The following is a 15843-nucleotide window of genomic DNA, read 5'->3' as shown; positions in this document are numbered from 1 at the left end:
AGATAGTTTTTTTCGAAAACCACAATGTCGGGTTGCACATTTTATATTCGGTGAGTTTTTAAAGTTTTCCCATCGTAACCATTGCGAAGTCCTGTAGAAAAAAATACTTATGTGTACTGAGGCGACGAACTATTTGTGCAAGATTTAAAAAAACGGAAGTTTTCTTTCGAAGCGCCGTATCTCCGGAACGACATTACCGGGCGCCGCCATATTGGTGTGGTGAAGATTGGAAAACATGGCCGCCAGATGAAGCAGTTGCTCGTGGCAGAGTGCTTTTTGCCGATTTCTACAGTAGTTTAGGTTATGGGTTATGGCTGTTTTTACAGTCGTTTGATGTGTTGCGGGAAGTTGCACGACACAAAGGACGGGAGTTCATCAGAAAGAACGAGGTGCCCGCGAATTCGCCGAGTATCGGCCTTGAGTGTCAGGGGCGGTGCGTGCTTAAAGTGAAATTTCGGACTTATCGCAGTGTTATAAAACGCCGAGTTATTGCTGCTTTTGACAGCGAGCTCGCGAGCCGTGGGAATTGGACAACTGGCGCTGCAGAACACTGACACTTCAGGACACTGCTTGAACATTTTGCGGCTATACATCGCCGCAAAATGTTCAAGCAGTGTCCGATAGCGGGACGGGCTATTATTGCATACTAGTAATAATGGTTCATCTATGTGAAATGAAATTTAATGCCAAAAGGGAGGTGGCTAAACATACCAACGTTACTCAGATTATGATCGTAGTGAACGTGCACCTAGGGGATTGAAATGGGAGGGCTGGTGGGGTGCGGCGACTGTCACCTCGCTTTGCGCAACTTTTGTCGTGGCTCTACACTTGTGCGTAAAGCCGAGTGTGGGATTACAAAAATAACAATTTCAGCATTCGCACGATAATAAAAGTGCCTTACGATTGCTTAGTTTTTCAATTCGGAATTTTCAACGGAACTCCACACTATCTCTGCATTTTGTAAAAAGGTAGTGTAGTTCGTACCTTGTGATACTCTCGTAGAGAAAACTTTATTGAAAGTCGTTTCCAGTGTTATGTACCTTTAAAACCGATTAAAAAGTGCGCTTCCCCCCCCCCCCCCCCTCCTGAGTTGGCAAAATTTTGATTTTTTAGGCTCCCAAGGTGACATAATAAATGTCGTTCTTCTGCTCGAAAAACTGCTCCCAAATCTGATTCAGCTGTCTCACCCCTGTATCAGCCGACCAGTGCGAGTGCAGTTGTGATAAACTCTGTGAACTCACCGAGCAAACCGAAAAAGTTCATTACGCATTTCGGCCTTTTTACTCAGTTATATTACCGGCAATGTTTACAACTCCTTGACTTTCTTTTCGAACCTGCGGCGCCCGTCGGCTTGGTTGAAATCAAGGCTATTTGCCAAACAGGTCGCGGGGCGCACTAGCGAAGAAGTACAGACCAAAATCATGTACTGGCGTGCAGATTCCAGTTGCAACTGAAACCTGCACGTTAGTACACGACTGAGGGATTCGCATTTCACGCATAGTGGACTCTAATCACGATTACCGTCTACAGTCCTTCCAGTGCGAGTCGACTCATTTTTCACCTCTTTCCGAATTTGTTTCCCGTCCTTCGTGTTCCCGTCTTTGTGCTCATTGACGAAATAAAAGGATTGCAAATTTCGTCAACCCTTCAGTATAGATTCTCCAGCAACAAAGACCTCTTTCGAAGACAAATACGCAGAATTTGAAGACGAAACATGATTTTAGTTTCGTGGTCACATCCCTCTTAACGGGTATACGCATAGGATCAAAATTAAAAAAAAAAATTGAAGGTTCCGATAAAACGAATTTTGTCAGAAGTGGGATTCGAACCCACGCCCGGAAGACCGGACTGCGACCTGAACGCAGCGCCTTGGACCGCTCGGCCATCCTGACAGGACGCATTCGACTATCAGCGGCCATTTAGTGAAACGTGCGAGTAAATTTTGTAGTACACAGCCTCCGTAACGAGGAGCTTAGCGGCACACACGCTTCAAGCGCAAACCGAAGACGCCTTGCCATTGGATAAAAAAAAAGTGGACGCGACCAACCTTTGCGTTGATAGAACGCGGGTGCTTGACGAGCAGCACGCGAAAAACACGTGAAATTCTGAGCACACACACAAAAAAAAGAAAAACCAAAAAGAAGACGTCAGACAAGTCTTTCAATTTCGCAGTATTCGGGCCAGGCATTTTCATTTCCAGCCAATACCACAGCCGGGAAGAGCGAGGTAAACAGTACGGCCAGATTTCAGCCGAAGGCATACGCTTTTTTCTTCTTTCGTGTTTGAATTCCTTGGACTTACAAACACGCCGTCCTCGCGCCAAGTTTCCTTCCTTTGTTTTTCGTTGGTCCTTTTTTTTTTTTCCTCCGGTAGGCGCAATGTTTGCTCGACACGGTCACGTTGCTGTTAGCAAACAAGGGCGCGAAGGAGCTCGTCGTTGCGGCAACGTCCCTTCGTGACGGAGTGTGTGCACGCGTACCCCGGATCGCTTTCCGACGAAACACCGGAAACAAAGAGAGCGTGTCTGAGAAAGCAGGGGGACACCCACGATAACGGTTTTACTTTTCCTTTCATTCTCCCGAGGCGGCTGTCACACGTGCCGGTGTCCTCTTTCTTCCGACCTCTGCCCTTCAGTCGTGTTTCCTCCTTCTCATCTTCCAGTGTCGACTCCTTTTTTTACCCCCTGTTAACACCCATATATTTGACTCTTTCGTTTACTCTGTTTCCACTCCCACCTCCATTTATAACACCCTTTTCAGATCGTTTGCCGCGTCATTTGTTTGTGATGACCTCGAAAGGCGGGCCAGCTGACGCACGAGGCTTAGGGCTTTAGAGCCCTTCATTAAATCCGAAGACTTTAAATCAATAGCCTCCTACTCCGCGGAGTGGGAACATGTTTGTTGCACAAATAATAGTCATTATTATAGCATTACTTTAAGAGACTGACAAATTGTTCACAGTTGGCACAGGACCGGGGTAATTGGAGAATAATGGGAGAGGCCTTCGCCCTGCAGTGGGCGTAGATAGGCTGGTGATGATGATAAGAGACAGACCATTTTGAGTTTGCCGGGTTGGAAAATTCTTTACGCCAGTTCGAATTTCCCGTTACATCGCCTTCTTTATTGTTTTCGTTTTAGGGTGAGATTGCGGGGAAGAAGAGGGCAAATGCGTGTGGACGGGCTGTTTTCTGAGGATAACTGCTCACGGGCAAGAAAAAATGGTCTCGTATATAACAGGCTAATGGTCCCGTGCACTATTTCGTGCATTAAAGCTCATGGTTGACGCCATACGGGCACTCTGCTGCGGACTGTGACTCGGGGGCGCAGTTGAGTTTGATTGCCAGCTAAACCAGTACACCGCTTGAACAACAGTGGATAACGCATGGCAGCGCCCACAGGACACAAAGCTTGTGCACCGTTTTGTGCAAAGAGACCGTATAGACAGTGCGTTTAGGAGTGCGGAAGATGTCGCAATCGTTGAGGTTCTTCCTGAAGGAACGGTGAGTCCGAAAAACGCGGTATACAGCAGAATTCTACGGTTTATACTGCCCAGAGTTGAACTACTTTTCGCGCCAGAAAACTTCCGCCCTTATCCGGCAGTACCGAGGTAGTTGCGATTGTGGAACTCAGGGTGTGCCGCGCATGTATACACGGGGACCAATCTATACGGCCGATTGCGGGCATTTCATTTCAATATACCTGTTTCTGTACTGCCCTGCCAAGAAACAAGGAAAATAAAGATTGCAAACTGTACGATAACGTTTGCCGAGAGTGCATGAAAGTATTTGGCCTGATTTAGTTGCGCAAGTAATAAAAACGCCAACATATATGAACGAATGATAGTTGCCGAATTTAGGCACTGCGCAGGGCCGTTAACGACGAGCCTGCAGAGGTTTTCCGTGTTGTACCATTGCACTTCAGCTTCCTGAGCTCTTCTCGAGATGAGCTCACGGCCTTTCACCGTTCACTTAGTGCACCAACATGGCGGCCACAGTGTGGTCAGTGCAAGCTACTTACTCATTTTTGTCCACAGATGAAAACAATCTGTACACTTAATTGAGCCAATAATGCTTGCGTATAAAATGAACGCAAAAGTAACGTACATGTTTTTGCAGTTGTGGAATCCTCCTTTCGTTGTACTACCCTTTATTCAATGCCCGCCTAATTTCTGAAACGATTCCTAAGGTACTGAGACCGCCGAAATCGTTCAACCGCGTGCAGCCTTCCTGAAATTTGCCTAAGTACTTACGTCGGTACTTTTGGAAGCAAGAGTGTGCAATGCGTACTTCAGAATTTTAAGGTTACCGTGTGCATTCTGATGCTCCTCCCGCAAAAATAACTCTACTCTTGCGCAAGACAACCATCCCGTTCGTCATAAATCACTCCCTTTACTCGACGTTTTCGCCACACCGCTCTCGTTATTGATAAGCACCGGCGCCGAAAAGACGGAGCGTTCAAAGGCCAGCTGACGCCAAATCCGAATCCCGAAACGGATGCAGTCATAGAGTGCGGTGATCCGCGCTCAAGAACTTCGAAACAAGGATCGAAAAGGAAAGAAAATCCTCGCATAGTCTGCCGACTGCTACGGAGCTCACGGAGCGCCGAGCGTTTGACCGTTAGCAAATGCAGCGAATGGCGACAGTCGCTTTCCCAGTTTATATTTATTCCTTTCTCTATTCAATCACCCTGAGTGTGCGGAATCTCTCGAATGTGTGTCGCTTCGTTCTTATGCAATCGTGTCCGGTGGTGCCCCCGAAAGGTCAGCCCTTCCCCTCGATCCGTGCTTCAACGTCGGCCGCGTATACGACTGCTCCCATTCCTTTCGGAGACGCCGCCGTTCGGCACGCTGTCGCGGTGCACGTTCACCAAACAAATGGAACATCGGTCACTGTCCCGCTTAGGTTTTATCCGTGACTGTCTGGCCTAACAGCTCGTCGCCCCCGAGGGTCGTTTCATGGTAGGACGTCTTGCTAATGACTCCGCGAGGCCGCGTTTTCGATTCACTGGCGCGTATCGATGTACGTGCAACTGTCGTTGTATATACAAACGCCGTTTCGCTTCAACGGAACTGATGTGCTTGGGCGAACAGCCTCAGAGTCGTTTCGTTTTCGTTGATGCGACCCTTCCGCAGACGACATCCTCGCTAACCGAAACACTCTCATGAACGCATTAGGTTTTAAGGGCCCCTTGGACATGTTGTGATAAGTAGTTAGGACGAGGGGGTAGAGAAGACCCTCGTTATACAAAAGGAGGATAGTGGCGCACTTATAACCGTCGCGTTATCCATTGGCGACAACTGCGCTGTGGCATTTTAGAGCTTATAATTAGAGCTTTGGAGCTGCTAGCTTATTTTGTGTGGATTGTAGGGGCGTAGCCAGCGGGGGTGTTTTGGTGTCAGAACACACCCCGAAATTTTCTGAGTGCCGCATCCCCCCCCCCCTATTTCCTTCGCATTCCGGACTTTTTTCCACCCACGTTGTTATCACTCCGCATCGGAGGAGGAGGAGGAGGGGTTGTTGGCAAAATTTGCGTGGACTCTTCAGGAGGCGAAGTTCTCAGTCCAGGAACCCATGTGCCTTGCCAGCGGCTACAGCCCGCTCCACAAGCCGAAGCTAGCTGGTCGGACAGGCATGAGCTGGACAGGGCGCACCTCCAGAGTTAAACGGATTCGGTTCGGGGACAGGGTGGGAGGGGCACCCATCAACCATGGGGGAAAGAGTGCAGTCTGCTCCATAAAAAGGGCAGCTAGGGGACGTAATTTGTTCGGAGTAGTGGCATACTCTTTTTGGGTGCGGAAAGGTGTTTGTTTGCAAGGCACGGTAGTGGTGTTCCTGCTCGATAGATAAGTGCCGGTGGGGTGGGGGAAGGTATATTAATATGCAAAAGCAAAATACGAAGATTGCATAACAAATTGAACATGACATAATGTTTGCGCGCAGGCTATCTTTCTTAGGTCTCTTTTTTTTTTCTTTTTTGTCGGCAGCGCGTACCACCCCCCGAAAAATAATTCTGGCTACGCTACTGCGAACGCTGTTTCCTTTTTATTATTTTTTTCGCTTCCAAGAATGACTTCAGTGTTTAAGGCCTCAAGATACCGAATGACATTATTTGGGCGGGCCATTGTACACATGAAAACGCGGAGGCAATAAATGTGTTGGGCATGATGGTGATAGTGACCAAAAAGAGAAATACACTTCTGTATTTTAGAAGTTCTTAACGTAGATAAAAATGTCGTACAAGGGTTAATTTTTTTTTGTGTATGAATTAAAATGTTATGATAAATAGTGTTTTCTAAAAAAAATGGTCTGAGCCGTTTCTAAAAGTGGCTTCAGCAGCTGCCGTCGCCGGCCAGCGGTAGACAAATCCGAAAAATTGAAAACGACGAGTAACGCAGTTTTCTCTTTTGTCGCTGTTTTATTGAACTTCGTCTTCAAAACTTCGCCACCAAGAGGGCAGAAAAAATTGTCGTATTTCGAAGTTCAGCTACGTTTCCGCGCCAACACTCTGGTGCTCAGAGTTTCGTGGGTTTCATTTGGTGCTCACCGCGTTCGAGAGTAACAGATTTAAGGTGTTCCTGAAGGCGAACGAGTTGTGCGGAACTTTTTAAACCAGAAATGACATTAGAGCGAATGGCATTTACGTTTTTCGTGCAGCAAATTAATGGCACTGAAACTTAAGTCCTCAGGCACTTAAAGGGACCCAGAAAAGCCTTCTGTAAAAGTTACAAAAGGCCTGTATTGTCGCGTAGCACCAATATAGCGATGCAATGCCGTTGGAATTATTGATCTACATTCAGTATTAGCTGCGCCAGAAGCAATTAAATGCACCTCTCCCCACTTGCCGATCGACTCCTCCTCCCTATCTGCTCCCTTCAAAGCATCTGGAAACACTGGGAATAGCCATGTGACATCGCGATGCTCGACTTCCGTTCTGCGCTAGCTACATATTGCTGCGCCTAGGCACGCGTGCGGACCCGCCTTTACCGCCTTTGCCTCGGGATCGCGCAGGGAGGAGGAAGAGCAGCCGGAAGCCAATGGCAGTGACGCCGCCGGCGGCCGACCTCGCTGGCGATTGGGCGAATCAGGGGGCGCCTTCGCCGTTGCGTCAGCCGCGATCCCCGTTGCGTCAGCCGCGGTCGGCTCGCTGCGGCGTCGCGCTCATCGGCTGAGAAAGGCGATCTTCAAAAATTGTTTACAAATTATCCGTACAACGTATGGGGCTCACACTTGGCTCAAAAATCCCCCGTTATGTGTTCTATCACCTGAATGCATTTGATTCCCACCTTCACAAAGCTTTTCGGGGTCCCTTTAATTTCATTTTTTGTCTGCGTGTGGCACGGGTATAAGTTTGTAAATAAAGGAAATTTCTAACATGCGTGTCTATTGGACCCAATGCACGTACAGAATAGCGGCTGCATCCCAGTGTTAAGACCCAGGCGTTGTTAGGGAAGGAATTGTTAAACGCAAGGCACCTTTCTTGCCGCTTTGCGCAAATCATGTTTCCAGCGCGGTGTGTTCAACCTATTCAGGCTGTCCTTTTCAGTGGGGGCTCAGTACAAACGCGTTGCGGCCCACTCTATTTTAGAGAGAATTGGTAAGAACACACGATGTCGCCGCTGCAGGTCTTTTCACTCACACACACACACACACACACACACACACACACACACACACACACACACACACACACACACACACACACACACACACACACACACACACACACACACACACACACACACACACACACACACACACACACACACACACACACACACACACACACACACACACACTCCGCCCTAATATACATAATTTGGTTACGCAGCAGCGGTATAGCGGTAATTTCCCTCGAAAGAGGCAGCGACGTGTTACCAAACAGAACAAATAAAAAGTTACAACCATACGGCTTTTATCAAGGCAGACATGTCACCACAGGAGAAATTTAATTGTTTGTGAAGCCTCCATTAGCGGGCCTTACTAGCCTTTCCTTGTACGTCCACCCTTCCGCATGGACTGTGCAGATGTCTATCTGGACTGATGCAAGGCAGCAATATGCACCTCTTCATGAGATTGATCCCAAGTGCACCTTCAGAATGCCACCTGGACTTAGCAAGCACGAGGAAGCCATTCTGCATAGGCTGCGCTTGAATGCGGCCTACACGGGACATTACCTGTACAAAATCCAGCAGGCATCTTCACCTCTTTGCTCCAAATGTGACTCACGAGAAGACATCCCTCATGTTAGTATATGCGTGTGTCCAAAGTACACCGTGCACAGACAGAAACTCATATTATCTTTGTGCAGGCAGCTTGGTGCGGGACTTGAGCTGTCCGTGATGTCCGTGATAGACCGGCATCACACCTTGAGCGAGACTCACAGAAAGGGCGATTGGCCCGCAGGTGGCTTGCGGTCACGTGACGTTGCAACACGTCACCAGGTGATCCTATTCGACGAAGCAATAACACGTACGGAGAGGACGACAGCCAGGAGGACGTGAGGCTCTACTCTCGCCTGACACGCGTATCTCAGTGCCTCCAAAACCGGCTGCGTCCCGGCTAATCCCAACCAGAATGAGGCCACAAAAGGAAAAAAAAAAAACAGCGGCGTTTTTAGAGCACGCACATGGTTTCAAAGACGATAGTCTACCTTAGAGTACACCTTAACGCGGAAATTCTGGTTTTTGTGCCACTCTGCGCAACTGCTTTCAAAACAAAACCATAAAGAACAGTTATATGCTTGAACACAAATTACATATATACACAAGGTCTTTTATAACTAGTAATAAAACTGGCGGCGTGCCTCGTATGCATCACAAACCCCTACAGTTCATCACAAGCAAAGCATTCCGTGTGCTTTTAGCGAGACATACGTGGAAAACTGGAAACAGGGGCGTTCCTTTCGTTACAAACATCACAGGGTTGGTTCTTATTCTCATAATAGCAAAACAAAAAAGCGTAAAAACGGTGGAGGCGGAAAGAAATAAATCGGGCACGGAAGCGACACAGCTCGAGCTACGCCGTAGACAAATTAAATAAAAAAATTCCAACACATGGCGCGCGGAAAGCGAGAGGACGGGAAAATTGAATTCAGCAAAACTCCATCGCATTCACCATGGAAAGTGCGAGAGGAGAAGAGGAGGGCGTGATGGGTGGTAGGAAGAGAGAGGAAGGGGCGTTACGTAGCAGGTTTGGCAGAAAACTACTATCGCCTTTGATTATTGTATTTTTGTTTGCATGCAGCTTAGCTGCAATGCAGTAAACGTAAGCCTAATAACGTCAGGTCCCCTATACAAAAAAAAGCAGATGTTTATGAATGACTCACCAAGTCAGAGCCCAAGCCGACGAACGTACACACACTCGAAACGTGAGTTTATATGCCAGCAGACAAGTATATATCCGATGTTACACGTACAGGTGTGAAAAAACGTCCACGGTTAACTCAACCTTTCCCAGGAACCGTATAGGAACACAGGTGTATTTATAAACGCGCCAACAGACATCCTCAATACGTTCCTCACGTTAGAAAGAATGCTGTGGCAAGGCACAATCGACCGTTGTCTTCCAAAAGTGGCAGTGGCGGGGGAGCACGCCACTGTACTTGTCACGTCACGTCACCCCATTCGCTATATAGAACGGCCGCTGGCTCTATGCGAGCGGTATCTTAATCCCGACAACCAATCTTCACATTTGAGGTGCCGGACTTAGTCCCTCGGTTATCGAGGAGGAGGTCATGATTACGACGGTGCTTCGCGGTGTACAGCGCGCAGCGCACTGTTCCATATTCAACTTCATTCTTTAAAGGGTACATGAATGCAAAATACGTTTGGTCGGTTAAAAAATTCCTTGGTGTCAAATTCGCTTCATTTTGTCGTGAAATGCTGCAAGCTTGGCCATCGCCTCCGAAGGCAAGTTGATGCCGTCCCCTCTAAGAGCGATTAGTTCTTGCATTGCCCTTGTTAGGTTTTCCCATGCTTAGATGTAAACGCACAGAAGCGGGTCATACTTTGAGGCATCTCCACTAATTAGGTGAAACCTGGTGAGGGGCTAAGCATGCAGTGTATGAGTGTATTCTTGGCGCCATGGCGTTTTTGCCAACGGGAATGAAACCGTTGAGGGGCAAAGGTATACAGTTTTTTCTGTAAAAGCCTCATGTCTTTGAAGCCCGAAGCGCTCTAGCCCGAGGTGTTGGAAAACGAGTGTACCGGTGTGTTCTTTTAGCACGCGTTACATCCTAGCGTGTGTCCTCTTGTTTTAGTTCAGTGACAACATGAAACGCCGACGACGACAGACGACGCCAACAGCCCGATCCCATGAGGGGCTTCGCCCCTGAAACACGGCTTCGTCCCCACAACAATATTAGTATAGTATCGTTGCTCCTGTTATCGAATTGATGTCCTCCCCGGCCCTGTTGGCGTTCCAGTGAGCAAAGAAATGATTAGTACTTGGCGGCCCTGTCGTGTGGGTTGTGTTATTGAAAGATAAAAGAAAACGGCCCGGCCGTTAACGGCCTCTACAGGGTTGAGGGCACCTAAGTCCAGACTGAATCAAGGAGGAGAAGTATAGATATGAGGGATGTCAGGAAGTGAGTGTGAGAACGGTGAAGAAAGATATGCTGTGCCGCCCTGATAGCACCATGGATAGCCGGTCCAACAGTCCCGTGTCCTTAAAGGGGCCCTGAAGACAATATACAACTGTAGTTCATTCGAGAGACTGATTGGTCCTGATTGCCGTCATATTAAATTTACCGCGAACTTCATACAAATAATCAAGATGTTAAAGAAAACACATGAAGCAGTCGCGACTCCCCGGACACTTTCTGGCGAGGGGTCCGCTGCGTCAGAAAACCTCGTTTGTGCGATTGTCGACCGTAAACTGAAGCCACCGCTAGGAAGCATGACCGGGCTATAGGAGGCCTCGTTTCCAGAGCCGCTGCTAACATCGAGGCCGCCTAGACTGGGCGATTGTAGTGGGGCTCCTAGTTCCAGTTGGATGATAACGTGCAGTTGATACACTTATTGCGCTTTCAGCGTATTTCTCTACTGCGTCGCTGCTGCCATCGTGAAGGAAAGTTTTAAGTATCTCGCGTTTTCTTTTCTTTGCAAAAAGAGGTCTTCCGTATAGCTGGCCTGGAGTTGAGTGAGTTATCAAAGGCTATATAGTTTTCTATCGACCAGATTTAAGGGAAATCTCCAAGGTGCAGTAAGTTTCTGCGAAGGAAATTTTGACATCCACCTCAAAGCAGCCGCACGGGTATACAAAAGAAAGCTATATGCAGCTTTTTCAGAAACTAGGCTGTTGAAGGAAAATTCGTCCCGGTCCAGGATAGTTTCTTCTTCTTTTCTTTTTTTTTTTCAAATTAAACAAGGTTGTATTCTGTCATCATGGCCCCTGCCTTAGTGACACCAGGGGCGGTATTCTCGAGTTTTGTCCCTTTTGAGTCCCTTTCAGAAGTGTCCCTTTTGGCGAGCCCTGATTGGCTAAAAGCAAACAACCGGAAGTGACGTAACGCAAGCGCAACAAACCTACTGCCAATGCTTACTGCTCAACCGGAAGTACGTCACGATGAAAGGGACTCAAAAGGGACGTTTTCAAAGGGGACAGTTACGAGAATACCGCCCCTCGACTGTGCTGCGCATGCGCTGTTAGGTCAGGCTGTCGACTGCGGCGACTGAATCGGCGCTAGCCCAGACCGATGATAAAATGGCTTCTCAATTCTGCAGTTACACCCGGGTTATATCTCTAACGTGCGCCGAAATCTCCACACAGGGGTGTCTCCATTCCTCACCCCCACGGGAAAAACGACAGCCTCGGCAAGAATCGAACGAACGTCCTTGGGATGGAAGCCGAAATAACGCCTCTTTGACCGATGGTTTACGCGGCTAGGCGTGCGTTCTTAATTAACCCATAGTTAACTCATAAAAATTAATTTAGTTAATCTATTTATTTAATCAATTAGAGCAAATGCTAATTTCTAATTATAAGCAAGTAACAACAAGAACGGTAAACTTAATTTTGAAATTACGAATGTGCCTCGCGCATCAGGGGACCAGGTGCGCGATTTTAAATATTGAACTTCTTTGAACGAACAATAAGAGATACAATTTTATGACACTTTCAAGATTCATTTATGTATCCAATTCTTCTTCCATGCCTCCACCCCGCTCCCTAAAAATAAGCTGGTGAGCAACACCCGCTCCAGTTAAGCTATGACAAGTTTAAAGTCAATTTCAATAGGGGTAAACACCCAAACTGTCGTTTTCTTAAAACCAACATCAGTAGACTAAGATGTAATAAGGCTAATGTATAAGGCTACGACTGTTGAAATGCCCCGTACCAAAACTAATGATCGTTTTTGTTTTTTCTTTTTCCACGAACAATACCGCATTGGAACGCACTGCCAGAAACTGTCACCGAAATTGTCACCCAAGAATCATTCCTGTCGGCTATCAATTTGTACGTTTAACAAACAGAGCCAAGTTCTTTCCGCAAGACGCCAACGAAAGTTATCGCATCCCGCTGGGTAAACATTGTGTACAATTCAACTTGTGCGTATTATTTTGGAAGCCGGGGTGTACTTACCCAAGAAGCCTTGTTGCACGGTGTGTTAAGCGCTATTGTTTGTTTGTTTCTACCCAGAAAACTGTCTGTATTCTTTGGTTCCGTGTTTCGGTGCACCAGGCGAGTTCTCCGCTGCACCTCAGTGCTGATTGCATAAACATGTAACGACTCCTACCTTGGCTGCCAACAGGTGGCTGGCAATTTGTGATAAATAAATAAAAAACTGTGGTTGATTCCTTTGTCATAGGAATCAGTAAAACACGAAAGTTAAATGTGCAGCGAAATCTGCAGCTGAGCATGATTTGCGGGAAGGCGGCTGTCTTGTGGGTGTGCTTGGCGAGCGACGTCAAGCTGTCAGGTCCCTTCGGCAAAGGCGTACTGGCGTCATTTCCGTGACGGATATGACGTCAGTGAAATATTGGTGTATTCCGACATAAAACACTTTCGTGTTAAAATATAAAACCCGAAAACTTACAACCCTAAGTAGAACGTACCCTTTAGTTCTAAAGGTTGCTTCTCCGCAAGAAGGCCCTGTGTGCAGGGGTGCACCCTTTACAGGTCGCTTGGTTCCTTGTACAGGTGTCACTTCCGTTACGGATATGACGTCAGCGAAATCTTCGTGTATCCGGGAATAAAACACTTTCGTGTAAAAATAATGTATTCGATGGCTAGACTGCTTAAATAGCGAGTTCCGATTTATCTAATGTCAACTTTTCTATAACCCCCTGTGACACAAATATTTCAGCAAGCCAGTTTTTGAGGTGCGGATACAAATGACTATGTACGACACAGTAGCAGCTAACGCTCTTCTTCAACGCATACCTCTAATTACGTTTAAGGAGAGCGTTATATGAATTCTGTTAAACAATTTCGACAGCTCAGATAATTCATTTTGACACGCCGTACTCGCCACCTTCATGTTCTTATATGTCTCGCAATTTGTTCCTTCGTTTTCTGGGTTAGTGTTCCAGTTTGTTTCCTATACGGGCTACTTTTACTATAAAGGAGCCACTGTAAAGAGACAATTCTATCGCTCGTAAGCCGTCGCACCGGACAATCACGTGAACAATGTGTTTACGGGTACGTTTAAAGAGAAAAGTAACGCGCCTGCATTTTGTCGCCAAATAAATCAATGTTGGCTTCGACAATGATATGATGCACATGATGGTGCTTCTCTGGGGCGCAAGTGGGACCTTGCGCTTCAGACAAACGCACATCTGCAGTGGGGGTTGTTTTACCCGAGGCCAACGGATCTATGGACAGGCAGCGATCTGTGCTCAGCAAATGAGTAACACAGATGCCTCCAAGACTCTTGGACTCTGCAGTCGAGAGACTGAATATTATTTCCAAGAATTGATTGAACCAAGCCCGTTACGACGGGCATGCGAACAGATATCGAACAGATTACGAAGACTCGTGTTTTAAAAGCATAGCGCCCCTTTTCCCCTCCTAATTTTAATTAATTTGGAGGCATAAACATAGCAAATGATATATCTATCCATTTGTTTATTTATTATATCCCCACGTATTTACTTTACGGATAACAAATAACATTATTTTAAAGATTTTATCAATGTCAAAACTCTTTAACGACGTTTTTTTTTATGCTTTTGGCGGGCACGTGGGACACGCAACAAACGGAGGATGGTCAAAAACTGAAAATGGCTGTTTTTTTTCCTGAAATGGTTTCTGCTAACGAGAATCGCTAGCAGTAACAGCGTACCACTAATTGATGTATATTCACAGCATTTTCGAATGCCCGTGACTGTAAAATATAGCGATTTTGAGGTTCCTTGTCTTCAGCAGATATACTAGTGAAAAAACTTCGTAAAAGCATTGGTCGAGCGCGGAAAAAAAGAAAGAAAGAAGATGCTTCGTAGTGAATGCAAAATTTGAAGTGAAATGGGGACTTGTTTCTCACAATGGCGTCCCTTTGGTCCCCTGCTTTCCGGTGATAAGGTGGGAAGCGCATACCCTTCTTGGGATGAAACATCAGGCTTCCTCGGCCTCAGTTATCGCCAAGAACATTCATAGTGATAACCGTGCGCTATAATTTCACGGACAGGTCCATCTAAGTAAAGGTAGTATGGGGCAGACTCGGCGCCCCTCTTAAATAATATTTTTTTTTATTGGGGGGGGGGGGGGAGCTAAACTCCTTTGCGCACTCCTATTCACATTACTATGAGGAACGCTTGAATTTATTTCGTCTTCACTGCTGGAGCTGGAACGAATCGTCCACAACTTTCGACACTGTCATTGCTTCAACCCATAAGACCTTCCGTGCTAAACAGAAAATAATTCGGAAGATAACGGGATTCGCGAGATCTTTCAAAGGGTCCCCTCCTCGCGTTATTCAAAGAAGTCGAAAATCGTGAAAAAATGATATTTTTCTTATTGGCGAAGCTAGGGGGAGGGTGCTTTTAGATTTTGCGCATCTGCTAGGACCTTTTATTCGCGTCTTTCATTCGGTGATTGAGTAAGTTTGGGTTGAAACATAAAGGAGCAAGGTATGTCTGCCACAAGAAAGATCAATGTTTTAGTGGTACGTGGACTGCTATAAATCGCACATTCGAACAAGTTTTCGCAGCAGATTCCGTACATGAACCAACAATCACATACGTCATCATAACTCTCGTATACGTGCGCGTGCGAGCACCATCGCCTGACGAAACGGCTAATGGTGCTCGTAAACTGCTTTCGGCCCAACCCCCGACCGTTAACTTTCCCGATGCTGATACATCACTCAACAGCTGACACAATGATTGACTCGCAGAACATACGCAACCTCGTCTTAGCAGTTTCACTCACGCATTTTGGCTCTCTTCTCGGGGCCCTCGGCTCCCCTGGCAACGGAGGTGACAGCTGCAGAGGCGGCAACGAAGGGTTGGCAGTAGTCGTACTCCTCCGGGAACAACGGTGTCCAAAGCCAGGACGGTCGGTCCCAGCAACAGCGGGCTCCCTAAACCCCGCCCGGTCGGCGCGGCACATAGCTCCTCGAAATCGAGGACCCGGGCTCCAAAGACGGGCCGCTCTCCCCACGGCCGCTGCTACGACGCCAGGATTGAACGGGACGACCACGCGCAGCACGCGCCTACCGACGAGACCGCTGGCAACATCCGCCAGCGCCCAGACAACTTTTACCGCTACCTAGTCCACTGCGGTAACACCTAGAGTACTTTAGCACGGCCGAAACAGGACGAGAGAACACAAAAAATCACTACACTGTTTCCCGCGTGGGATCGAGCGGCGGCGCGGTGCGCCCAGATTCAAAGTTGTGCTCCCGG

At 47.3% G+C, this 15843-nt stretch overlaps 1 protein-coding gene and 1 non-coding gene across 2 annotated transcripts in view; both read right to left on the bottom strand.

Annotated features, from left to right (window-relative positions):
- The window catches only part of LOC144148449 (uncharacterized), a 224486-nt gene extending 208643 nt beyond the window's left edge, over positions 1 to 15843 (bottom strand). Inside the window, exon 1 of the mRNA XM_077679986.1 lies at positions 15368 to 15843. Within this exon, the coding sequence (XP_077536112.1) occupies positions 15368 to 15371 (4 nt within the window). The 5' untranslated portion in view covers positions 15372 to 15843. The remainder of the gene's footprint in view (positions 1 to 15367) is intronic.
- On the bottom strand, positions 1809 to 1892 carry Trnal-cag (transfer RNA leucine (anticodon CAG)). The gene has a single exon. It is a non-coding gene; the product is annotated as a tRNA-Leu (tRNA).

The sequence above is a fragment of the Haemaphysalis longicornis genome, unplaced genomic scaffold (assembly GCF_048455015.1).
Source record: "Haemaphysalis longicornis isolate Haplotype H1 unplaced genomic scaffold, Haemaphysalis longicornis Haplotype H1 scaffold_8, whole genome shotgun sequence".
In the NCBI taxonomy this organism is placed as follows: domain Eukaryota; kingdom Metazoa; phylum Arthropoda; class Arachnida; order Ixodida; family Ixodidae; genus Haemaphysalis; species Haemaphysalis longicornis.
Note: the sequence above shows the minus strand (reverse complement) of the source record. Positions and strands in the feature narration are given on the sequence as shown.